Source organism: Semicossyphus pulcher, unplaced genomic scaffold (genome assembly GCF_022749685.1).
Source record: "Semicossyphus pulcher isolate SPU_LCO1_2020_fin unplaced genomic scaffold, fSemPul1.0.p SCAF_15, whole genome shotgun sequence".
Taxonomy (NCBI): Eukaryota; Metazoa; Chordata; class Actinopteri; order Labriformes; family Labridae; genus Semicossyphus; species Semicossyphus pulcher.
The window spans coordinates 23,501,714-23,529,667 of record NW_027211659.1 but is presented as its reverse complement, the minus strand read 5'-3'; the positions used below and the strand labels follow the sequence as shown (position 1 = coordinate 23,529,667).

General features: G+C 38.9%; 1 protein-coding gene across 1 annotated transcript; it reads right to left on the bottom strand.

Annotated features, from left to right (window-relative positions):
* Positions 1 to 40: 40 nt before the first annotated feature.
* Positions 41 to 27,283, bottom strand: LOC138592745 (carboxy-terminal domain RNA polymerase II polypeptide A small phosphatase 1-like). Its single transcript, XM_069663616.1, has 7 exons — positions 26,979 to 27,283; positions 15,812 to 15,960; positions 11,549 to 11,650; positions 7,348 to 7,404; positions 5,495 to 5,587; positions 3,368 to 3,553; positions 41 to 3,254 (listed from the first exon to the last, which is right to left on the bottom strand). The coding sequence occupies exons 1-7, from the start codon at positions 27,049 to 27,051 to the stop codon at positions 3,126 to 3,128; spliced, it is 789 nt and encodes a 262-aa protein (XP_069519717.1). The 5' UTR covers positions 27,052 to 27,283; the 3' UTR covers positions 41 to 3,125.
* Between the last annotated feature and the right edge of the window lie 671 nt (positions 27,284 to 27,954).

The window sequence follows — 27,954 nt, the reverse complement described above, 5'->3', positions numbered from 1 at the left end:
CTGGGTGTTGTGTTTGAACTTATCAGAGAATGATAGATGTTGTCATATGATATCTGTTCTATATTCCATATTTCCATTTGACTTGTTTCCACCTCTGCCATGTTGTGTTGAGCGTTAGAGAAAAAAAAAAACATCTGTTCTGAAATATGACCCGTTTCAATAAAACATGCTTTATTGATGCAAGGTAAAAATATCTCTAGTTGTGTCTTTTTTTCAATCTCAACATCAATCAGCAGCAATTTAAAAACACTTTGAACCAGTTTCTTTACTTGAGTCACAACGTTAATACTCGTGTTGCATACAGTAAAAAAAGTTAAATCATTATTTAAAGACAGGTTATGGTTTTCACATAGGTATCTTTTTTTAAAAATCTTAAAATAATGTAAATACTCACAATCACACTGAAACCCACACACACACATACAGAGATACACACACTCACTCCAGACCGAGGCGACGTCAATCAGGGCACAAACTTGTCTGGTTCAAGTTTCCCACATGAAACTGAACAGGTCGATAAGGCTGTTACACTTGACTCCATTAATGTCTTAAACAAAAAATGTGCTTTCAAATTAAACATCAAACTTGTTTAAAGAGGAACTCCAGCATATTTTTTATTCCCTGGCACCTTTTTGTCATATTGGTGTTTAAAAAAACAACAGGTACAAGAAGTTTAAGAAGTGATCTATGAGATTGCTTCAGTCAGCAGCAACAGGACAGGCTGTAGTGGCTGCAACCTGATCTTTCAAGGCAAATGTGTCCGATCAAAGTGTGTCCACTAAGATTACTTGTTTTTGGCCATGACAGGCTCCAACATCAGAGATCCTTTATTTAAAGACATTTTTTTCTGCTATTGCCTTTCTTAGATAATAGACAGGAAATGTAGAAAAGAGACAGGGGATGACATGCATGCATTTAGATAAATGTCTGTTAAGTCACTATCGACGAATGAGGTAACACAATGGTGATTGAGTCTATAGTCCACTGATGAAAGCATTTGCATTTGCAGCATTATGGACTGGGTGTATGTGGTGACTTTCATAGAAAAAAATCACAAACGGCGCCCAGTTAGTGACGCGTTTCCATCAGCCAGCAGTGGTTGGTCTGCCAGAGAGGGTAGGCGGAGCTAAGCGGCTGCTTTTCCGCTCTCTGCAAGTGTTGCGAGTAAACAGTAATCTACTATGGCTGAACAAAGAAAAGATGGATGACTACAGATACAACTTCAACAAGAAGTGAAAATCCAAAGAAAAAGAAACAAATTGGACGCTCAGATGAAGGCAAACAGTCTAAAAAGGAAAGCGACCGTCAGCCACGAAAATCAAGAGTTACAACCGGAGCCAACCGTGGACGTCATACATCCGACGCTGTCTGGAAGGGTAAGTGGGAAGTGTGCTGCCGCAATTACCGTTTATCGCCAAAGGTGCTGCCAAAGAGAACGAAACTGAGATCTTTGAGATGATCACTTTAAGATCCATTTCTAAAACCAAAAACAACTGTTACCTTGCTACATTTCTCACGCAATGGAGTTTTGTCACCAGAGTTTGGTGGCTTGAAAACAGCAATTCAAGGTCTGTTTCTGGTTTTTAAAAGCCTCTTAATTAATTAATGTCAGACACTCAGAATAACAATCTGGGCCTCGCAGTGGCAAAAAAGCACTTTAGTGGACGTACTTTGATCAGTTGCATTTGCACTAAAAGGATTACATTGCAGCCATTACAGTCTGTTTCATGGCAGCTGGCTGAAACAATGTACTGGAGCAATTAGAAACTTTTGATACCTAAAGTCATTTAGACACAAAAACATGTTTTTAAAAAAAGGGCCAAGGATTGAAAATACTGAAATTTCCCCTTAAGTAGCCATGGACGTTACAGCCTCCTCCTGCACATATACACAGAATTGCATTGATTGGCTGCTTACCTCTGTGGCCAATTCAATTAAAAACTGAAAAGATAAAAATAAAATCAAGTAAAATAACATTAAAACCAAATCAAAATGATTGCCTTAAATCCAGGTATACTATGTACAAAGAAAGATGACTTCTGCATGGGCAAGTCTCTGAAGGTGAAAGGTCAGATCAGTGTGCAGTCTGTTCTCTTACTATCTAAAAGATCCTGACTGAGTTTCGTGTCTTATAATAAGGTCATTCAGGATTTGTTGTTATGCAGGTTTGAGGTCAAGTTATGAAAAACAAGATTAGGATGTGTTGTGACTGGACTGGATATAAGACAACAAACAAAAGAGTCATAACGCATAGATAATTAGATTCCAGTATTACAGAGTTTAGTGATTAGACCTTACCAATCATCTGTAATGTAGTGAATAAAGACTACAATCAATGGACTACTGGATATGGCTTTCCATGATAACTGTTCCAGTTTCTTTTAAAGGCAGAAGCTGTTGTGTTTTTCTCACCAGAGACAGTGTTTGTTCAAAGCTTTCTGCAGACATGTAATAAGTGCACACTTTTCGAGCAGATCAGAAATGTTCATAATGTAGTAAAATGCGTCGTGACATGTTATAGGAATTATTAAACCAAAAGAAATCTCTACAGTTAATGATTGTCTTTTACTACACACACATTCAGCCACTTCAGGCTAAATAAAAGTAAGCAAATGGTTTTTAAGGGGCAGTTTTCAATGACTCTTTATGTTGTGTGTTAGAGCTTTTACGAGCTATTACGAATGCTACATGGTACTGACACGAAAATAACTGATGTGGTTCATTTGTAGAACAACTGTTCACACAATCTAGGCTTACAGCACACTTACAAAGGTCGCTGCTGTCACATTACGACAACAACAACAACAACAACAACACACTAGCTGCACTGCAAAAGATATCTACAGAAGTCACTGAATCTCATATTCAGCGTTAAAAAAGGGAAACAAGTCTTTGAGTGGGATTGGAAACGGTAGTTGCTTCCTGTTGAAAGACTGAATCCCACCGCAAGATTTCTTTCACCTTTTCATGCAATAAACAGTAAGAATATGAGATTAAGTGACAGGCGTTTTTTTGCAATGTGGTCCTTGTAGTTGGAAGCAGCGTGGAGCCTTTGGCCCACCAGCCTCCGTGGCCCCGTGACGACAGCTGCTGGTGATCATATTCATCCTAGTATGGTGCCACTGTTAACTTGAAGTCCTCTGCTGCTGGAGAAAATCATAGATGTCGTCTACTTTGCTTAGTCTCTCAAAGAAGGGGATAAGATCGAGGAGCTCGGTGTCTGACATGTCGTCAAACCAGGACGCAACAGGAACCTGGAGGTTTAACAAAGCAAGAGAAGTGTTTTAAATATTTCACTGAACAACAGACAATTATCAAGTGTCCTTTATCACATGTCTGTTAAGTGTTGTGCAGAGAAAGAACATACTGCATTGTCAGGATGGAAGATGTAGGAGGCTGGTGAGTTGTCGATAATGATGACCTTGTTGAGGTCCCTTCCTAAGCGGCTCAGGTCTTTAACGTAGTTCCCTTTGTGGAAAACACATGACTCCCGGAAGAGACGGCTCCGGAAGGCCCCCCACTTGTCCAACAGGTCCGACACAGGATCTGCGTACTATAGAAGCAGGAACAAACACAGGAGAGAAGTTTAAACATTGCATGTCTGTATGTTATTCTAAGGCTATACAGAAATGGATTATGGGTGTGTTGATTTAAAATGTAGCTTCATATGACATGACATATGATAAAAACAACAACCAAGATTAGAAAAAAATCTGACTGTGTATAGGTGATAAAACCAACACATACATTTTCCACTCAAAAGCAACAATAGACATTGAAAACTAAATGAACGAAACTATGTTGGACATAGTATTTCCTCACAAGTCAAAAAATGTTTGTCCCTTTACGGAAAGAGTTGTATTAAAGGATTTTTCAGTGACTTTGGAAGAACTTTGTCTGTTGTTTTGTATTCGGTATTAAAAGATTAAAGTTAAGTTTAATTTAAGTTAAAATTGGTTTTTTAAATGTTTCCTTCAAGACAGCTGACGACCTCGTCTGAAAACAACTCTGATGGCTGCTGAGAGGACACACAGGTCAGTTGGTGTGTTGTTTATATAAAAATACTTTGAATCATAAAGGGCCAGTTCACCAATTTTTAACCTCAGTCCTATCATGCTATTATGTGGAGCTAATAACATTATGGTAGAAAAAAAATACAATTTGGCTCTGTGCCTTTGGGGGACGCTATCCACTTCTCCAACTACACTTCCTGAATCTGGGACACGCGCCTCCGATGTCATGCCTTGTTCAAAATCGTCAGGTTTGAAATGTAGACTGCAGACCTGAAGATTTTTTAGACGATCCACCGGTATATTCTCGTAGTATTTCAGATTCTGTACCGCTCTGAGCCGTTGCCTGCAGCTAAACGGGCGCAATGCATGCTGGGTGTTGAAGGAATGTAGAATGGGTGAAACCATGAGCTGTTTGTTCAATTTTCTCCACAGCTATGGCGCCAATTTCAAATATTATTGCTTCTATGGATTACAGAGAAAACCAGCTTTGACTGACAGTGGCTTTTTCCAGGAGCAAATTGCTCCTTGGGGTCCGGCAATGATCCTACAACACTACATGTGCTTGTGTTGGCGACAATTTAAAGGTCCCATATTGTCTTTATTTATCATACTGCTTCATATCAATCATAACTGCTTCTTAAACAGACACAGTATAATGCAGGTTTCTTAAAGAATTATTGGTACTTCATAAAAAATATCTTTTTAAGCATTTTAAAACGTACAATAAAACATTAGAAAGTATACACATCGGGATTTTTAATGTGTCTATCGAGGCGCACTGGGTGTTGATTTGAAGACGCAGCAGGGGGGTAAAGCTTCTCTTTCATGGAACTATAACTTAGTTATATATAATGTATATGAGGCTGTTAATGGTATGGTACTTTACAAGCTGTTTTTAAGTGTATCATGTTTAAAAGTGAGTCTTTCGAACATGAACATTACAGCCGCCAACGCACATCAAGTTTCTCTGCACTCTCTGACTACAAACACACTGCGTGTCAGCCACAGAGCCGTATCTGCACCATTTAAGCTTTGACACATTCAAACCATCAGCATTTGGTTTCAGACGATGGTCACGAAATATACTCCTGATACCGTCACATGCTGTAGACAACACCGCAGCTAAAACCTCATTAATCAGGAGAGAGTGACTCACTGAGTTATAACCGAGCAGATGCTTCACAAAACTAAGTCAAGGCTGAGGTTAACACAGTTTGAAGTAAATGTTAGAGGTTAAAATTACTGTGCAATCGCCTGACAGGTATAATAAATACATCTTTATTTTTGAAGGTGTATGTGGAAGGTCACCCGTAAATCAAACACATAGACACTGTGCTTCCAGTAATTCCAAGCATAATGTTTCGAAACAACAACAGGTGTCACTTTTCACATCAAGTTTGTTTGTGTCTGTCTGCACAGTGTCTGCTATGATGAGTCAAAATTTAACCACAAGTTACTCAGAGAGAAAACAGCAGTCTGACCTTGGACAAGCTCGCAGTGAACAAAACACACTCGAACATTTCTCCCATCCTCTTGAGGAATTCGTCAACGTGGGGTCTTTTTAACACATACACCTGTGAGGAGACACAGAAGAAAGAAGAGTGTGAAATATACAGTTCCAAATATAGATTATATAGTTCAAATATACCAGTGCACATGATGGATATGTAACATAATATTTATAGAAAAAATAAAAAAACATGGCCGTTTTGTCTTTGTCAAGATGTGGTATTAGATGAATATACATTATGGTGTTACCTAACATGTTGATAATGAAGGTCCCTATTTATTTTTAAACAAGAGTCACAGGGTTTATATTCTGAATAGTCAAGGCAGCTCATTTAAAAGCTGCAAACATACTGTATATGGTTGCAGATTGGTTCCCGTTATAATGCTCTTTAGGCAGAGCTGTTCTGCAGGCTTTGACAGACAGGTGTAGAGGGAGCTCTCAAAGGAGTGTGTGTCCAGTCGCACTGCATACTTCTTGCCTTGCCTACAGAAACATCAGGCTATCTCTGGCCTGCACTCTTACAAAGTAGTGAACATTTTAAAACACCAGTTTATATGATCAATTAAAATTTTAAAGACCAGCTTCGGTCATGTTTTAAGACATATAAAATACTAGCTGTTGTGTTTTTTTCTGCAAAATACATTTTATTACCTTGTAAAAAATCCTCACAAGGCATCTTCTCCTTCGCCCTCATTAAAACTTCTCCAATCTGCATAGTCCCCGCCCACTATGCAAATTTCCAACTGCCCCCTCCGTCATGAAAACAAAACACGTGTCTGCCATCGTTGAGTGGCAACTTGTTGAAACTTAGCTAGCTTGACATTTAGTAAATAGTAGTAGTAATGCTAATGTTAATGCAAAAATTACGATGACGGTTACAGCTGGCTCGCACATCGCCGAAGTGGCTGCTATTGGTTGCACATAATGATATGCATAGTGTCACCACGTCCGTGGGGGTGAGAAGAGAACACATGCCACATGGAGATGTTAACAAGGCTAAAAACTTCACTGGAGGGGTTCTTTAAAAGTTTTGAATTTTATAGTTTAGAAAAAAGAATAGGGCAACAGTCTGCTTATCCAGACCCAGAAATGACTGAAATCTAATTTCCTTCTCTGCTTAGGAACCCTGGATAATTCTATGATGCTATGAAGGCATCAAAAGATACTAAATGAAAAGATGACGCTGTAATATTTAACTCAAGAAGCCTTCATGGAAAAGCTTTAACAGGACTTTCTACTTCCACTGAGATGCTGGCGGCCTTGTTTCTGAACCAAGTCATCCCGAATAGGCTTTCCCCACTTTAACAAGCCTATCCTGGATTACTTGAAACAGACCCAGGCCCTTTGGACAACAAAGCTCCTCTGTCTTCTAAGAGGCCCAGCACAACAGATTGCAGTTGCCATGTAACGCCTGCAGGGAAAAGTCACTGCACAGCACCAATGAGCCGGGCATAATATGCGCCACAGAGTGAGATTGATGGCCAGTGATTTCTGAGAAGCCTGCCAGGGTTTCCTCATTTCGTCAGGCCATGGAAATAGACACCTGCTGCTTGGAGCCGTCAAAAGAGAGGGCTGAAGCACTGTCAGGCTGCTAGCACAGTGATCCCAGTTCAAATTGGAGTCACCGTGCAGAATTGTTTAATTTTACTCCCTTATTTTTGCATTTGGGAGTTTTTGAGATTTCAAAAAGTTCGGATCAAAGGCTGCATAGCACAGATTTTAGTGTGTTGTAAACATAAAATGACATATGCCCATGATGTTATTAAAGCAACATGAGAAGAAAACAGAGTAGAAAATGGTTACTTAAGCGTGTCAAGTGCCTACCTGGTGAACTGTTCCATCAATCTCCACTGGAATGATAAAATCAGCATTGTTCACTGGCTGTTGAAGACAAAAGTAGAAGAGTTAAACACGCGAAGAAAGTACTTCTTATATCATCTCCGCAGAAAATCTATGCTCCGTCACAGAGATGAAAGTGATAGCAAGAAATCTGTGGTGTAGATGTGCCAAAGAGACACGAAGGCGCCAATTCACACATCACTGTAAATAATATGACTCCTGTCACTTCCACCTTTGAAATACAGGCAGTCAGGCACTACAGAAAGCGACAGGGCTCATTAAAATATCTCATATATTTAGGCAGGTCTCACACCTGAAATACACTTCTCAAATGTTAGTACGCCCCCAAGGTGTAAGGCTTTACACCATGGCCTGAATATGTACATTATGAGGTAATGTAAGTAGGACAGATTGAGTTTAACATCATGAACATGCATGCTGCTTTATGTTGTGTTCTGCATTTAAATAATTAGCATTTAAACAACAAATAAATGGGAATAGATTCATATGTTATTCCGTTCTTATTTTTGTCAGACTCTGAGTACGTCAAAAATGGAATTGAAAGCAGCCTGAACTGGAGCTGGAGCAAATATAGTCCAAATGCAAATCAGGCATTCACAGCCTGTTTAGAACTGGTTTAATCTGCCATCTCATGGTCCCATTGCCTTGCTACACACTTGGCTGCAATGGTCTCCCTCTCCTCTCTCGAAGTGAGCAGATAATGTGTAGTATTCATTCGAGCTTGTGGGCTGGGGAACCACTACAATACACTCTTTTTCTTTGGCTCACTATTTTTATCCACTTTCACCCACTCATCTACTGTCAAGTAGTACTTTACAAACTTGATCATCCTACTGAAGCTACTTTGATCTCACTTTAAATTATATTTATAACATCCTCCATCCAGTCACAACAGTTAAACATGTCCAGTACTAAAAAATGTGCATCTCCACTAGGGGTGGGAATCGCAGGGTAACTCACGATACGATACAATATGCAATATGTGGCCCATGATAACGATAATATGACGATGCAGCGATTCTGCGATAATTGATATGTTGCAAGACAATCATATAATGATTATATTATACATTATACATTATATTATACATATAATGATTAACTGAAGAATACAAAATTTTGTCTCACCCCTAATCTCCACTGTCCTGTGCTCTATTATGAAATGGTTTAAATATTGAAATTGTACGTAATTTCCAACCTTCAAATATTCATATTTTGTCATCAGGGATGACAGAACTAATGTCAATTAAATTAGCACTTTTAAATGTACAGTTCTGCTATTATACTATACTCTTTTAGGCATATTTGAATAATAGTCAAGATGGATGCTACTGAAGAGCAGAACTAAAACTTTTTATTATCATGACAAATCTGCAAATCAGACATTGTTTCATAGGTTTCGTACTTGATTTTGAATCTTTATTCTGCGTTGTAGCTACAATATAAAGGAGGACATATTAAAACATCTGCTGACATATTTGGTCTTTAATCTGAGACCAAACGCGGCTAATCTTAAAGCTCCTGTGAGGAACTTTCGGTTTGTGTTGAATTTGGCACCCCTGTGGACAAAGCCGTACCTCTTATCTCTTTGCTGATATTGTCCTGTACATGCTTGAGTGGTGTCATATGTATCACTTACTTTAAATTTTAGTCCTGGAAAATTGTAAAAAAAAAAGGCAGCGTGCAGTTAATCGCTTCGTCTGACACCTACCCCCCGCCAGTGGTTTCAGGCATTAAAAATAACTATGTAGAAATAATCAATCTTGTGTCTGATGGCCTGCTTTGCTTTTGTGCGTCATATAGATTCATCAGAATTAATTTCAGTCTGTTTAATACCCAGCAAAAAACTCATCACAGGAGCTTTAATCTTTAACCTATTACAAAATGTGGGCTTGTCTGACTAACCAGCTACAGAACCAGGCAGGTTTGAATACGTTGAGACAACTTAAGAGTAAAATTAAGATGTGACTTAGTTTAAGTGACTGAGTTCAACATCTTTAAGCTCTTGTGCGGTTACATTGGTTTAATTATATCCACTTTTCAATTTCATACTAAATCTAATATATTTAGTTTTAATTTTTGCTTCTGTAAGAAGATGTAAAAAAACAGGTCAAGCACCTCTGACGCCTTTCACAAATAACCTTTTCCAAAACGGTGTTACCTAATGCTATTTTTAGTATGTTGGTCAAAGTAATAATGAGTTTTATTATCCACCTTGTGTTAAACATGGAGTTCACAGAGTCTGACCCTGTTTACACATAGCTAGCGGCAATATCCAGTGACATCCTTTAGGACAGTCTGTGACCTGAGAAGGACTAAACACCACATGGCATTCATTACATAATTTGTCGTGACACAGGAGCCTTGACTTTTGGCATTGATTACTTTGTTCGCTGAATGCTACCTTAAAAGGTATCAAACTGATCAAAAGGACACCAGTTGTTATTAGGAAGATGTAAAACGCAATAGATTACCTGAAATCTTTCATTACAGTACACTGACAGGTATTCACACTGTTCAGAAACTATGTTGTGCAGAACAGCTGAACATTTCCATGTCTTCTGCAATTTATCTTTCACTCTCAACATTCAGATTTTAATTCCTTTTTTAGATCTGACTTTGATTATGAGGTGCAGCTGGGTTCTGCATCCTGAAACCAGAGCAGCCATAAAATAAATTGTTAATGCTTATGAGGCACGTGAACCAAGTCATTTAAGATAAAAATAAGTCATCCGCCCCCTAAAAATATGCAAAATGATGAGGTGCAAATCCTATAGCTATTTTTGCCTACTTTAACTTGGCATGGTGGCTGTTTGCTTTGACAGTCATACTCGATGACAGGGTCCAAGCTATTTTTGAATACTTGCAAATGAGAAATTTTAAGTAATTCAAGACCAAATAAGTGGAAACGGACACACGTTTGGACTAAAGTTATCATTTAGATTTCAAATTAGTACTTAAAATTGATTTCCAACACAAAAATTAACACTGACTCGTAACACCATAAATCAGATCTTATTGAGCCCCAATGTATTGCAGTAACTGCAGGTATGTTTCTCTGATGTGAACTTCTCATTAGACTACTGAATCACACTTGGAAGCACAGCTGAATCTGTTGGCAAATACAGTTATTCTATTTCTTGGTGAGTAAAAAGTCTTACATTTATAGCATTGCAGCATCTCTATGCTAACTGTGATGCTTGAGCAGTTGGTTATCGTGTTTGAGCACAAACATTTGAAATAGATGGCCTGACTCTCTTTGGATAAAAATGAATCTTAACAAATCATTTGTTTGTGTATTCTGTACAAAAACATATTTCAGAAAAACTAGTTGTGGTTATACAGATTATTGTATGTGTGTGCTCAATTGTATCTTCATCTCAGCTGGCCCCCTGTTGACCTCACGTTGATTACAAAACTTAGCTAACTACAACTCCACACCATGAAATTAGCAACGAGCTATTTTAAAATGGACTGCACTTACATGGTAAGTACATTGCCCTTACATAGCGCGTTTCTAGTCTTTAGACCACTCAAAGCAGTTTTACACTACATGTCACATTCACCCTTTCACACACATTCACACACTGATGGCAGAGGCTGCTATGCAAAGTGCCAATCTCTACACTACTGACTGACTACATCCATTTGGGGTTCAGTATCTTGCCCAAGTATCTTGTTGGTCGACATGTAGACTGTATCAGTCAGGGATTGAACCGCCAACCTTCCAATTGGGTGACGACCAACTTTACCACTAAGCCACAAATTTTGGTGTACCTATATTAGGTGAAACAAATTGGTTCTCTGCAAATGAGCAATGCACACAGTAATACACCCATGTTAGCTCAATAAAACTGGTAAAACTAAAAAGAAATACATTTAAACCTCTATAGTAAAATTTCAAAATCATTTAAAACCTTTAAACCAAATAAAGGCACGACATTGCCTGACTCTAACCACCCACACGGCTCCATCCCTTTGGCATTGAGATGACTTAAATCACCACAGCACAGCATTTTGGGCAACCTGACCATTTTATCACCTCTTTTTGAGTTTCTAAAATAACATCATGATGTAGTAAATTATGATGTTGCTGTCAATGACCCCAGTATAAAATATAATAAATGTAAGACTATGAGAAAGTAGGTCACACAGGTCAACTTACCTTAAATGAACTATGCACTAGTGTCTCATCCAAATCAATGACCACACAGATCTTTCCGGCATCATTAGATTTAATCCGTGGGAGCAGCGGTTTCGCTGGAACCTGAGGACAAAAGGAGAATTATGACCTTTAAAGCAAAAGTTCTGCCTACTCAGAAAGCTCTTCTATCACACAAGTCCACAACGTGAGCAGCAGTCGGAATAAAAAATGTATGTAAAACTATGTAATCTATGTTAACTATAAACCCAACATACGCAATTACCATCTCACTTTGTCACGCAGGACTTACAGCTAATTGCGTGTGTTTCTTGTCATGTAAAGGTCTAAATTGTGCTGTGGTGTCTTGTTGAGGGCTTACAGGAAGCTTTGGATGCTACAGCTGCTGCCATGTTGATGGAGCATGTAAGTATCACCATTCTGTGATTCATCCTTCAACAAGTGCTCAAAGATCGGTGTTGGTTAGTGTGATTCTGATGCTAAAAACAAGTTGGCTTGACCAAGGGGTAACACCTAAGCATGAGTCTGTCTCTGAAGAGGGAGCTGCCACGTGAGGATAATAGCAGATCTTGAGTTTGACACAGATGCCACTCAATCTGCCAAGCTGAGATCTCCTTCAGCTTATTCATTACCACAGTTGGAAGTAAAGTTTAATCATGTAAAAATAGACCAAAAGTATTGACGGCACATTTGCCTCTATTTTGGGATAATTAAAAGTTTCTTCCACAGAAATCTATTCTAATACTTGTCAGCAAGGGTGCAAAGACATGTAATACCTGCTCGATTGGTGGAATGCAATACTCGCATTCACAAGACTCAGAGGATTCGTCGTCGCTCTGCTCCTCTTCTGAATCCGTGCTTTGTTCGGAGGTGTTCTCCTCAGTCCAGTTCTTTGCGACGACACTGTGAATAATATCTAAAGGAGGCTCTAAGTCTCTCGAAATGTCACTGAATTCAGAGTCTTCGTCTGATTCTTGTTTGTCTGTTGTCTTCTCCACAACTGAGCAGCAAGCTAAATTCATAAATTCAGCATTCTCATTTGCTTTTCTATGGATAATAAATCCATTGAGGGCTTGTTTAACAGATGACTGAATGCTTTTAATCTGATATAGGTAGTATTCCTCAACACCTGGCTCCATCATCTCTCCATCTTCCTCACAATCTACTAGTGACCAATAGGGCTCCATTTCAGAACACGCAATAAATACTTTGTCTTCAGGCTCAAGATCGTCTTTGTCATCCTCTTCGCTATCAGTAACAGTTGTTGGTAGATGACCAATGGTAGACAGGCCAAGGGATTGAGCAATGCAGACTTCATCTTCGTAAGCATCACCTTCAACAGAGATGTCCTCTGCACATGGAGCACACATACTATCCCCCTCAGATTCTTCTTCAGAAACATGGCCGTCAAATGTCTCTCCCTCGAGAGGTTCCTCAACTTCCTCTGAGTCCTCGCTATTCTCTTCGTAAGCATTGACTTCTGATTCCTCTACTGAGCTTGAGTCTGGTTCTTCTATCCAATCCATGGGTTGTTTCTCTGATTCACAAGACCCAAAGGAGCCGTCATCTCGTGGACTTTCTTCTTCCTCATAAGTATCTTCACATGCTTCTTCAGGAGCATCATAACAACTATCAGATTCTTGGGTATGAATTTCTTCATTGTTTTCTTTAGATTGGTATGCATTCTTGGCAAGTCTCTGTGCCTCCGATTGAACTACTTCAAGATACAGGCGGTCATGGACATCTCCCCCATCGAAGCAGGAGATGTAATGATGCTTTTGTGAATAGGCGTGTCCATAATAGTCGTCTTTATCAAATAGATCAAAGTAATCCTCAATAACAACATCAACAGCAGATGTTTTCTTTTTGTCCTCATTGCTTTTGTCAGTGTTGCTTTGCTCTATGTATTCATCATCTTCAAAAGATTCCCACTGCAGCTGCTCATCACTTGAATCTTCCTGAGCTCCTTTTTCAGATTCCCCAGATAGTTGGGAGCAGCGGTCTGAAGGAATACTGCCATAAGGACAAGTATTGAAGGATTTGGTTTCAACAGAAGAGCAAATTGAGGAGCCATCTTCCTCAGTGCAAAACTCTGAGGTCTTGCCAGAGTTGCTTTGCTCTGAAGTAGCACATTGTTCAGTTTGATCATACTCTTGGCTTGTTTCATACACTTCACAAGGATCTGTAGAGAAGTCTTGCTCAGAGTTTTCCTCAGTGTATTCATCTGCAAAGGAACCATCTTCATTGTCATCAAAATATACGCCTGACTCTTCGTCAATAGGTTGTGTTTCATTTTCTTCATCCTCTTGTTCAGGTGGGTAAGTCTCGTTATCATCATCCCTATACTCTTCATTGCATTCAGTTTGATTCTGAATTCCATCATACTCATAAAGTTCAGTAACACAGTCCAATGAGTCCACAGAGGCAGAGATGTTTGTTGTGAAACCAGTTGATTCGCATTGCTCAGAGTCCTCTGTTGATGTGTCTGGCTCGGAGTCAAAGCACTCATACTGCTGATCAGAAGACTCGTATTGTTGCAGTAGCTCGAGGTGGTCTTCACATTCAGGCATGAAATCAGACATTTCACACTGCTCAAAACTATCACAGTTTAATGCCATGGGATCTGGCTCAGAGTCAAAAGACTCAAACTGTTGATCAGAGGGCTTGCATTGCTGACATAATTGGAGGTGTTCTGCACAATGTTCACAGCAAGGACTACACTTGGAAGCTAAGCTATGATTAGCACAGTGCTCAGAGGACTTGCAAGGTTTAAAACACTCACAGTGTTGAGCACATTCATCGAATGACTGGCTTAACCCCAAAGTGTCACACTTATCAACGGTCTGGTCATATTCGAAAGATCCTTCACTCTCCGAGTATTGCTCAAAGCTCTCAGAGTGTCCATTACAAAATGTGAAGTTTTCATTCTCATCTCGATTTGTGTTACAGTTTTCCACACAAAGGATAGAAGAGTCCATGCTGTTATCAGTCTGTTCAGTATATTCCACAAGGACCTTCATGCCTAGTTCAGCAGTTCTCTTTGAAGGGCTGGTAATATCTTCAGCTTCTGTTAATTTGGGAACCTGGCATTGCTCAGCAATCATGGCTTCAGTAGAAGGCTCCTCTTCCTCAGAGGCTTTTCTTTTCTCAGGGTCTTCCAAATACATCAGGAAGTTATTTGTCAGACTTAAAAAATATGCTCAAAGTTTTTACTCCATGCATTGGGTCTGGATCCTGCAGAGTCCAAGTCCAAATGACAGGCAGGTGACTGAAGGGTCCTTTCAGAGTGGATATTCACACAGCTGGTGGGGGGAGTCACTGAGACTACAGCACGCCCAAGAGAGTAACGGCAACAGGAGCAGCATGCAAGTCGACATGACAGGTTGTCACAACCAAAACTGAGCCCAGCACTTGACTCGACCGCTCTTTCCTTCACCAGAGTCCAAGCAATTTATTTTGGGGCCTTGGAAAGACGTGACAAATAACTTCTGGAATATCAAATCTCTATAAAAGGCTGAACTAAGGCAATAATCTGAAACTGACACCTGAGAACGTCTTGACCACTTGATCTTCAAACCATAAGTCTCATAAGTCATGTTGTTTTCTAAGAATATATACTCAGTGAAACCAAAGACAGAATTGTCAATTGTCCAAAATGTTATGTAAAGGAGTAGTGGTCAGTCATTGATGGACCATCAATCTGTCAAAGCATACACTAACCATTCACTTATTTCATTTTCAACCAAGCCTTTCCCAGAAATTCTCTAGGCCTTATTCTATAATTGATTAATTTTCAGTGTGAATATAAAACCTTTATAAATCCAAAAACAGTTAAGCGAGCACATGCTCTGAATCACTCCTGCTACTTGAGTTGTTATATAGTTTTCTGCTAGAAGCCAAGTGGCCTCTCCTTTACAGCAACTAGCGTGATGTGCTATTCACTGGCACATTTACAGTAGCTGCTCTTGGATTTTCGCAACGAAGTGATCTTCCAGTCAGACCTCCGCCTCAATAACATTTCCACCCCCCTTCTTATGCCCAATCATCCTGATTGATGTCTGAACATGGCGTACTTTTCATCACGGGCGTAGATTACTTCCAAGCCCATGAGAAATGTTCTTGTAAACACGAAAAGCTTTCAGGCCACGAAACATGTGTTTCAAGCAATGCTGACCACATGCTGTTCAAAGACGATCAAGGGGGAAGGTGAGAGTAAGTGGATATGACAAGGAAGAGCAAGAGAGAGATGATAAGGGATTAACTTACTTTTGACAGACTCCCATTTTCTTCTACCAACAGGGGAGCATTGTTTTTTGCGGGAGGTGGCTCTGATTCTTGGTGACATAAACAGCAGAAGAGACTGTGGAGGAGGCCTCTGCTGCGAGGCTTCTGTGAGGGGGGGACTTCGATGGAACCTAAACAGAGAGACAAAACATTAGACATGATGCTTATACTGTGCTCATATGTCTGTCGTTATTTTTGTGGCTGTGTTTATGTCTCCCTGTCTGTCTTTCTACTTGTCTGCTTGTCTCAATCCATCTCTGTCTTTCTGCCTCTCCCTCCATCGGACTTTCTCGGCCCATACGGTCGCAGCAGATGGCACCACTGATGAGCCTGGTTCTCATTGGTGGATTATTTTTGTGGGTCTCTGTAAATATCTAGACCTGCTCTATATGTTAAGTGTCCTGAGTTAACTTTTGTTGTGATTTGGCGCTATGTGATAATTGATTGATTGAGGCTGTACCAATGTAACTGAGATGCAATGATTTCACTTATTCTTTCCTGATACTGATTGAATTACTTCAATCGTGGGAAAGGCGCTGATAAACCTCGCTTAGCGGAGTCAGTTAGGGTTATTCTCATGTAACATCCATCATAGGGGAATCATTCATAGTGATTACTAACATATTTCTTGGATTTTATATTTTTTTGATTAATTGATTGTACTTAATGTCTTACGCTGCCACCATTTCATTCCATCAGTGTCTGGGAAATAGTATTTTTTTTGTGTCTAAGTCACATGCGGCCATGATGCGATCCATTTCATGACGTTAGTACTGGCACCAATGGGGATCCAGTACACCTGATCTGCGCATCCGTCTGGACTGTCAGCGGGGCCCCTGCTGAGTTCTGTCATGTTGTGCATTACTTGACCAAGGCTATTTTAGTTGTGCAGCAAAAGGTTATACGACATTGCATAACAAAGTAGAGGTGTGAATTTCATATTTTCTTTTTTTTTTTGTAGATCCTCATTTCTGCTTGATTATACAACGTATTTAGGAATGACATTAGAAATGCTATATAGCTTTGACAATGTTTAATCTGAGACTTTAACATAAGTAAATCCTTCAAATGTAATTGGATTGCATGAAGATATTACAGCTGTGATAAACAATATTACAGGTTATAGCAGGGGGCAGCTAGTGTCTTTGCAAAATATATGTATATATATATACATACATATATATATATATGTATATATATATACATACATATATATATATACACATATATATTTACTATCTGAAAGCACAGATAGGAGCGGAATCAAGAACAAAATCAAACAAAATCAAAATACAAGCTGTTATCAGAGTTCCTGTATATGTACATTAGATATCAGTATCGATTTGCAGTATCAGGAGCAATATAATCTTTTTTCTATTTATTATTTTAATAACATTCTATATCATGCACTCTTTAAATTCATAAACTTGTTCAATAGAACTTCTTACTATGTAATAATACTACTGTCAATTTAACTGCCACCATTACTTCCTGCCTACTTCTGTAAATAACTATTGTAATATTGTTTTTCTATCAGGCTGTCTTTTTTGCATTAACCCATACACTTTATAGTTTTACTTATATTTGAGTTGTTTATTGCATTTCTCTACTTTGTACTGTATTTTTTGGAGCTATCTGACAGTTTCATTTCCTTTGGGATTAATAACGTTCCATTTTATCTTATAAGATAAGACAAACCTTAATTGATGCCACAATTTTCAGAAGCAGAAGATATCCAGAAGATATATTTAAGATAAGATAAGATAAGATAATCCTTTATTGATCCCCAGGGGGGGAATTCGGGTGTTGCAGCAGTACAAAGACAAAAAAGCAAGTCAGTTAACACAGTATAAAAATAAGAATAGATGGGAGGTATAGACAGCTGTTATACAAGTAGGAGTAAGTGACAAGATAAAGTGACAAGTTGATAGATATTTTTTTGATAGATATTTTGTGGAGATAATCATTAAATTTTTGATTTGATCTCCGAAAGCAAGGGTGTTCATATTCTCCAGAAAGAGTCAGTCAGGTTTTATGGAAGAACTCGAGGGAATCCCTCAGGCAGAACCTGATTCTCTAAAGACTAATGCACCGCAGCGAACCTATCTATTATGGGTAGGTGGGAAGGAATGAGTCCATTAAAGAAAATTAAGCTTTCTTGCAAGGAGAGTAGTATATGCAACCACGTGATGTGCAGTTTTAGGTGCATTAAGAAGTGAATCTAAGTAGCGGTGAGGGGATCAGGGTTTACTGATGTACTCTACTAATTTTACTTAGCGTATCAAATATTGTAGACAAAAACGTGTGCATATAGACCTCTAGTGATTGATACATCTTTTGCAGGCATCAGCTATAGTCTTGCATTAGTGAGATGGACTCACTATTGCAGTGAGTGCATGTGTAAGATCTTATACCACCTAACCGTTGAGTAGGTGTTGACTGCTATACTTTAAAAACACATTTAAAAATTAACAGGACACTTTCTGTAATGTTTGATGCACATGTGACGAAGTCTAACGGCTGTATTTGCATAGATTTTCTACATCTTAACATTGCTAAGCAATGTACCAACATCTATTGGCACAAACAAGTACAAAACACCTCATCAACTGGTGGCAGAGTGATGAGGGCCCGAGCTTAAAAAAAAGAAAAAAATGACAAATTAGGTGAGCCTTGACAAGCGGTCAGAGCTGTCAGCTGAGGCATTAGCATGCTGCTCAGACAAGGCTAAATCTGTTGCCGCACTATGGGGCCTATGGTGGAGCTGTCATCCTGCTTTGGGTGTAAATGTGTAATGATTGCAATGGATACCTTGTTTAGCAGACAACCCGTGGAGTAGCAGGCTGGGAGTACAAACACGCTTTGATACTGCTTTTGTTAGAGCAGTGCCGAATGTTTCAGCATGATGACGAGATAAAAAACCATCTAATTATCCTCAGAGGGAAAAAAAATCAAGTAAAGTGGACATGAAACATTATTTATTTTTACCTGTCTGTCTGTTGTGAGGATTTGCTGCTCATACTTGTCTTCTGTGATAGTAAACAGAAAATTCTTGGATTTAGGAGCAACTAAATGATGTCAACTTTGGCTTTAGATATATTTAAAAGCAATTTTAACTACTTTTTTGCATTTTATGCACTCAACAAATCAACGGTTAATAGATGAAATAATTGCCAGATAAGTTAATAAAAAGAGTAATTTGTGCAGACGTGCACTGTAAGGGTGTAACAAGTATTGCTGCACCTGACTATTGCAATATTACGTTATGTTAAAGTATTAATCTTGAAGATTTTCCTTTAAATAAATGTCTGTTAAGTCACTATCTATCTATCTAAGAGGTAACACAATGGTGATTGAGCCTATGGCCCACTGATGAAAGCCTTTGCATTTGCTGAACAAACAAAGAAAAGATCGATGACTACAGATACAACTTCAACAATAAGTGAAATTCCAAAGAAAAAGTAAAAAATTGGACTTTCAGATGAAGGCAAACAGTCTAAAAAGTTAAGCGACCGTTAGCGAGGAGTTACAACCGGAGCCAACCGTGGACGTCACACATGCAACACTGTCTGGATATCTGGGAATTGTGCTCCCACAGTCACCGCTTATCACCATAGGTGCCGCCAAAGAGAACAAAACTGAGATCTTTCACAAAAATGTACTGCTTTCATGTTGGACTGTGATAATAAAATAAGGATCCACTATCCTGATTGCATAAAAAGGTCACCTTTTTTTACTTTGATTTTATGCATATGGTTGTGTTTATTCTTTATGCTAAGACCCCCTTATCCCCTTGTGCACAGTATTGCAATATATTTAATTGTAAACCCTGAATCATGATACGTATTGTATTGCCAGATTCCTGCCATTTTACAGCCTTAATAGCGTATGTTTAGTTTTATCTAGAATGCATAAATACATTTCAAGCCTAAATGGGCCCATCTTCACAAATGTGGGAATATAAATAAATCTTAATTTAGCAGTTGCTACTGATTAATCTGTACTTAATAGGTCTTTTCAGTTCCATATAATATCCTTGTTTAGGGGTGGGAATTGCAGGGTAACTCACAATACGATACGATAGGCAATACTTGGCCTACGACTATGATAATATCACGATACAGCGATTCTGTCATAATTGATATATTGCAAGACATTTAAATCATGATACATCAGGATATCTGATTAACTTCTTCGGCCAATTAATTTCCGTGCTTGTTACCCTTATTCATGTCATAAGCACCACCGTGAGGAGTCATGTAAGTAGTGACGCAGTGAGTGAAAATCGCAGGTAAATCTGTTTAGAGTCATATATATTTATAAATTATATATATTTGTAAATTAAAATATCAATATTTGGCGCCAGCCTGCGGATAAATGTATTGCACGAATCAGGACGACGATATATTGCTGTATCGATATTCTTGCCCTACCAAATCATGATATTCATTCTTAAAATCTTACAATTAAAGTTGGCCTTTTTAAATACAAATAAACAGACAACTACTAAAAACAACTAAAAAAGTCCTTACACAGAAATCACATGCATGTATCAATAACACAACTCACATAAGAATTGGGACAGCTGCTTCTAAATCAACAGCCCTGATGATAACCTTTCTGTTTGGCCCACTTTGTGCTTCATCCATGAACAGGTCTGACCCACTTTCACGTGTCATTCACATATGGCTCTGGTCTGCTGACTGCTTCATTCAACTGGGGCTCAAAGTGGAAGAAGCCACTAGAGAGCAGTCACTATGGGCCAGGCGTGCTTGTTGGGACATTCCTCTCTTGGTCCAGAGATGAAAGGTTTGTGTGCAAACACGTGTGAGGGAATCGGGCAGGTGAAGCTTTCCCAAAGTGTTAAAAAAACATCACGCTGCTCAGTGCATTACCTCCTCTGACATTACACATAAGAGTGCTTAAAATAGCCAGAGCAGCTGCTGACAGCGGTTAATAATGAGATTCTAGGTATAAATAATGTGTTGCGTACTATCTTCAGGCCATAAACAGACAGACCTTGTTGTGTCGCCTACAAACCCACAAATGTCTCATCACATGCACAAAAAAATGGACTAAATTGAACAACTGACACTAAATACTCAGCAACATCACGTCACTCTTAAAGCTTCCTCATGATCGTGTCTACATTGCAAATGTCAACATAAACAGAATGCCAGGCTGCACAGATGGTACTGGCTCCTGATAGACTGAGTTAAGCTCCAAAATAAGAGCGGTCACAGTTTTTACTTATGTTTCTTTTTGGTTTCCAACATGTTCTAAAGATAGAGAACTGTGTGAGAGGTGACAAATACAGCAGAGCCTAATGGGAATAATTGCAAAAGCTCAAGAGAAAACTGTTATGGTGAAAGTTCAGATTGTTAACTTTGTTTTTTGTAATCTTTTTCTGTTTTTCAGGTTAGTGTCTTAAATTCAGAGGCCAGCCCATGATTCAACTTTTACACTAATGTTCGGAGTTAGAAGCCAGAACAGCCACCCTTTGAGTAGGTGTTGAATGCTTCGCCTGCATTTTATGATTTGAAATAAACATATATTTTTGTGAAAAGGAAATCATCAGCTATAAGAAATAGAATACCCCACATAACAAGGCCTGCCTGACATTTAACAATACTACTTCTGTTTTACTTCAACATATCCTCTGTTTTAGGCCTATGATAAGCATATGAAAACTGTTTTTAAATATTTTTTTTGCCTAATTTCAAAGTTAGTTCAGTTACTGTCCTTATATGCACAGCAGTGCTTTCAGCTGCTATTCGTCTCTGCATGCAAACACAATATTAACACTGCATGTGCAGATGTTTAGCAGGTAGTATTGACCATGTTCACCTCAGTTAACCATGTTAGCATGCTAACACTTTATAATTAGAGCTAAACGCAGCCAATACAGCCAAAATTATGGTTTTACTTCCCCAAGTTTTGTCATTTTAATAGTAAATCTTCACAGCCTAAAACAGTACCAGTACAAACATAAAATATATAAAAACCAATGCACAATTTTTTTACGACTCTCTGAGTTAGTTTAATCCAAACTGTCCCTGATCTTTGCCACAGCCTGATTTGGCTGTCAATCACAGTGTGTTAACCCAAACAGTAGCCTGACTGTTTACAATGGTGTGAAACATGCCATTTAGCTTAACTGCATTCATGGACTGAAAATAGCACATGGAAAGATAGGGTAGCGTATGTTAAAGGAACTTGCTTGACACTGACTTCAGCCAAACTTTAGCTATTAGTAGGATTGTAATCTCTCCAACACAGTTATTGGACAGTTTGCAGTTTTGGAGATGGGATATTAACGTGGGAACCCAGAAACCAAAATAAATACTTTATTGTGGGAATCAAAACATAAGCCTATAGTAGGGGATAGTTGGATTGTGAACAGATACCTTGGGTTATTTAATTTACATTTTTCTGTGCCACATACAAGAAAACGTAACAAGGCCGAGGGCATAGCCCTCCTGACGTACTTTTATAAGGACTTGTGTAAGTGTGCAAGCATTTTTATTGACAGCAACTAACTGTTAAGATGCAAAGCCTACTTATCATACATCTGCCTATCCGGCAGAGGCGAGACAGGTGGAGCTACAGAGATTAATATGAAGAGAAAGAACAGTGAAATATTAAATGTAAAATGCTACATAATGTTCTATAAATATAATTTCAAATCATAATTGCCATTCTACAATGTTCTTGATGTATTTTTGACCCCTTGATGTAACTAACCTAGACTACAGGTGGCTGTTTCCTTACTTAATGCTAATTGTTAGGTGTTAAAGAAATGCAGGAAATTTAATATTACATTTTTTTTGTACAAACCTCCAGACCCACTGCCAATTATGAATCTGTCCAAGCTTGCTCCCCCAACTTCAAAACATAACCAGACCCCCATGGCCATCCCTAGAGCCCCGACACTAGCTTGCTAGCTTGTCTAAAAATAAAGAGGGAGTGTGACATGGGTGTACCAATTTCCTCAACATGACGGTATGCATCAAACTAAAAACCGTAAAAAGCTTTGAAATTAAGTTTGCAAAAAACATAATACACATGACTTGCACAGCACTGCGCATATTAAAGAAAACTGACTGTACAGTACTGAACGTATTCGTCTTCACTGATGCTGTCAACTGATAAAGACATTCAGGACTGCAGCACCATGTCACATGTGCAGGTCGATCCAGATCTGCAGGTGGATCATGTACATGACATGCTGAACCAGGGATACACTTCTAAAATTGACACCTGACTGGTATTTAAGGGCTGCACACTTCTAAATGAGGACAAATAGTTTCTTTTAGTAGGTTCCAAAGTTATATCGCAGCAGTACCTTGTAGGCATGCCAAAACTTGGGTGCGAGTTACGATGCTGATATTAACTTCAAGAAGCACATATTGGGGCGCTGGTTTAGCTCATTCGGTAGAGCAGGCGCCCCATGTAGAGGCTACAGTCCTTAATGCAGCAGCTGCAGGTTCAACTCCTGCCCTCAGCCCTTTGCTGCACCACCCACTCTCTTCTCTCAATATGTCCTGTCTCCCTTCAGCTGTCCTATACATAAAGGCAAAAATTAACTTGAATTATCTCCTCTCAGCATGTATAATTAGGAAGCAGAAATGGGTAAGAAGCAAACTGTACTGCAGCATTCCTCACACCTCCCTGTACAAGCGGCTCAGACACTGATAATGAGGCTACAGCATTTCGGAGAGGGGCAGCAACGACCTCACGCCACAACAGCATGTTTCAGCCTACTTAGTAAAAGCAGGCTTATCTGGGACCCTTTCAGGCTGCGTGAAGGCATGCCTCCAAACTCAGCTGCTTCTATTCCTATCCAGACAGAAAGAATGAGGCCTCCCACAGCCGACTTTCCGCAACTTTGACACTCGATATTCTGTGACAATCTGACAACTCGCTTCACACTTCTGCAGAGCAAATGGTACGGCAGGTTCACGGAGGCAAAGCTGGACTTAGGTCAGGTCAGATCGAGGTATAAACATCTGAATTATTTGCCTTACAGTCTGTCTCTTGTCCAATGAAATAAAGCTATTACAGTTAAGGTTGCTGTACTGACGTCAATGTGACAGGTGGGTACAGAAAATCACCAACAGAACTATAAACTCTAAAAATACATTAATAGAAGTGTTTTAATGGCCATTAAACTGCATATGACTGAGACTTGCAGGAGTGACATGAGATAAATAAGCTACTAAACCTGGAATAAAACTACAGGAAACAGTGATGTATAGTAGGAAGTTTAGAAACACTTTGTTTGTCAGACGTTTTGAAACTAAGTTTCATAAAGACGCTCCCCCTTTTCTTTTACTCCGGCGCCTCTCCTCTGGACAGCAGCCATGGTTTGGACTCATGACCTCTTGGCCAGGAGAAAGGAATCTTTAGGAAGGCAGGGGTTTGCATGGACTAGTACACTGGGAGGTACTGCCCCCTTCTGGCTGGACTCAGCATTACAAAAGGTAACAATTGAAACACTGCAGTGTTGATCAGTAAAACAGAGGCTGGATTTCTTTCTTCACGCTGCTTCAGAGTTATTTGATTGTGGAAAGGTCATTTAAGGGATTCATTCCAATTAAGTAAACATGTTTAGATTGTATTGATTCGGGGGATGCCAAATCCCATCACAAAGTGGTACGATGCAGTTTTTCATTACGAATCCAGCACCCCAGCTTTCAGCCCCTTCTGACATTGATTGAATTACCACACTGAAGGATTATTTCGGCACAACAAGAAAAAACAAACTTAACTATCTTCATTCCTCTCTACAGTTAAAGTGCATGATAGGATTTCTTTTATATATTCTCCATATCAAGCATTTAGCTAAGCATTTCGAATCAACAAAGAATAAAGTTATTCCATATATTGAGTAATTTAGCTATGGTAAATATTGTATACATCCATCCATCCATCCATTATCTATACTGCTTATCCTATGTTGAAGAAATGCAGGATCGTGCGGGGGCTGGAGCCTATCCCAGCTGTCATTAGGGGAGAGGCGGGGTAAACCCTTGACAGGTTGCCAGTCAATCACAGGGCTGACACATAGACACAGACAACCTTTAAGGCTCGCACTCACACCTACAAGCAATTTAGAGTTACCAATGAACCTAACAAGCATGCCTTTGAACTGTGTGAGGAAGCTGGAGTACCCAGAGTTCCCTCTGCAAACGCCACACAGAAATGCTCACTTCATCCGAAACCAGGATTTAAGATATGACCCTTCTAGCTGTGAGGTGACTTAATATATATTTCTACATATAACACATAAAATACATATAGAGATGTAATCCCTGTATAGACTATTATCCCTAATGTTTCAGCTCTTTTTTTGGCCCCCCGTTGACAGGAAGTAGTAAGAGAAGGCTACTCCTAATGTGTATCCTTTATGTCTTTGAGTGTTGGAGCAAGTTAGAGCACAATAATGATGGTGCAAAGAGATAATACCAGGCAATGTTTTGCATGATCAAGATTACCTGAGCAATATTACTTAGAAACAGAAGCCCTTTAAAGCTCACTGCTAAATATAACACGGTTCAAATTTGCCCTGGGTAAAGCCCAGTACACCTACTGACTGCCCTACTATTATTAACTAGTAGTTTGTAAAGTGTCTTTTTTAAAGCAACTTGATTGTACACGCTGAATCTGATCAAAAACATCAACAGCATGCTTCTTAGCAATGTATACACAGGTGATGTTTTCTTGTATTTTTAGTTATGTACTTTGAAAGGATTCTGCTTTGATTAGCAATATCTAATCCAAATAATGTTGGTGATATTATTGCTGAAAATCCTGTCAGATGAGGAATCTAGTCAAAGCTGATAAGCTTACATGTTATTTGCTTGAGTTAGGGATGTCATGGCTAAGAGTAAGCTAACATTACTTAGCAGATGAATGGATAAACGTTACACAGGACAGCTAATTGTGATTTCAGCATCAACCCCTAACAATTGCTGCAAATGTATTGGGTCTAGTGGTGCTTGCATGACATGAAATGAATGGCTTCTCTCGGCTGAAGTTGATTGTATGATTTTCTTGACAACTAATAAAGATAAAACAAATTCTTCTTGTCTGGGAACATTTCATATTTGACATTCATTTATCGCCTTTAAGGCCTCCTATGAGGCCTGACCCTGTGAGAGTTAGGGGTGTAAATCACACATTTCTTAACAATATGATTATATATCGATTCTTTGGACAGTGTTTGGATATTTGCTGCTGTCACAAACTCAGCAACCATACAATATTCAGCAGCCTACGATCAATAAGTCACAACATCATAGGCCTATTTTAGACCATCAGTTACATTTATATCCACCCACAAAAAACAGCTCATAAAATAGGATTTTTATATCTGAACTCCTCTAAAACACTAGTCTGTGTATCTTTAAGATAATAATATAGATTTATATATTATTTTTTACTGATTATAATGCATCATTAAATCGATTTATCATCCGTACAGGTGTGTAATTACACCCCTAATGAATGGTTCAGGTACATAAAGCAATCTGCACCATTCATTGGGGAAACATCCTTCTGAGGGAGTAAAAACACCTGGCCTTTATTGACAATAAAATGTTTATGCGCTAGTACAGAGGAGAGAGTCACATGATGACGTCTATTTTATTATAATTATGTGTTGAAAAATAGCCCCCCAGGAATAACTTGAGCAGCTCAACATCAAAGTCCAAAACAATAACAGTGAACTGTCAAAGTGACCCCGCCCCCTTTAGATGGACACACTATTTCTAAAGTTTTCCTCTCACTGTGCTGAAAACTCTGGGAAACACACGTAAATTGGGGACGTTTTTGCTTTTTTAGAGTCATTTACACCACATTTCCTGCCCTTTTTGAACCTATAAAACTCCTAAGCTGGTGCGCATGGCTTTGGCCTACCCAGAAGGCAGCCAGCTTTAAAGTTATTCAAAGCTGGTCAAAAGCTTTACAACAATGTCATTCAAGGGCACATACGAGTCTCAGAAATAGTGAACCGTATCAGAGCTCGTTCACGGAGCTACGGTTGACATTTCTGACACCGTGGCGTCCTGTAAACACCGCTGTCTCGTGCCTCGCTGACATTGTCATGCGCAGCTGAAAAGTTCAGAAAACTTTTTCCCAAACTCACCTTCCTCACGACAAGTCGCATTTTCCTCCTCGTCTCTGGTTACTTGTGTGATTATCGACGGCGAATGGTCCATTAGATCCGTCACTCAAAGACAAGGACGTTACTGCTGAATGAACTTACTTCGAGGATTTATGGCAAAAGAAGTATTTATATTTCGCCACTCCCTGTCTGCAAACGCGCATACTTAGCTTAAGAATGAAGAACAACACAAAAGCGTACAAAACGAAGCATAGTGGACCAATTTACTAAAAAAATGCACCGGTTAGAAACGTTTAAAAAAGTTATTTCTAAAAGTTGTTACGTTGAAGAAGTTCATCAATTTGACCAACATGGAACTTGACGGTTTCAAGGAGCCCCATTCTTAAAGCCACAATGCAGGATGTAAAGATTCTCACAAAACATCACTCTAACGTGTTAATGGTTTACTCTTTTAACTATATTGATTTTGTGAAAAATGTGTGGAAATCTTTCAATAAGTTTCTGGTGTTTATTTTTTAGATTTTTTTTGTGTAAACTTGCCGAATATAATTGCTAAAACGTGGAAAAAAACTTATACTATCATAATGTTAGCTTAAATTGTGAAAATGTTTCACTTCTCTGACGTAAAAGTGAGACGTTTTGTGTGCGTGGCGTGATTTTAAAGTTTGTTCATGCACATCTCTGACGTTTTACAGGGGCAGCCTTGAAACCGTCCGACAGAAAGCGGAAGTAAGGGGCGGTCTTTAAAGTACCCACACCTAAGATCAAAAGTTACTCTTCTCTGTTTGAAAAACCTACAGAAACACTCATCATCCATACAAACAAGGACTATTTTAAAATTATAATTATTTATGGCTGCAATTGTTTGACCTTATTTTCAGTCATTGGTGTCATGAAAATCGTTTTATTGAGACACAGAGTAATGTACATTATTTTTTCTATTTTATCTTAAGTAATCTTTACTACTTATCTGTTTATATTTTAAAGAGTAAATTCA

What these genes read in the sequence shown, in the direction of transcription:
- LOC138592745 (XM_069663616.1), bottom strand. Translation starts at nt 27,051, where the DNA reads ATGGACCATTCGCCGTCGATAATCACACAAGTAACCAGAGACGAGGAG. An exon ending in TTGATGGAACAGTTCACCAG is followed by an intron (nt 5,588 to 7,347) that starts GTAGGCACTTGA and finishes GTCTCCTCACAG; the next exon opens with GTGTATGTGTTAAAAAGACC. An exon ending in TCTTCCATCCTGACAATGCA is followed by an intron (nt 3,255 to 3,367) that starts GTATGTTCTTTC and finishes TTAAACCTCCAG; the next exon opens with GTTCCTGTTGCGTCCTGGTT.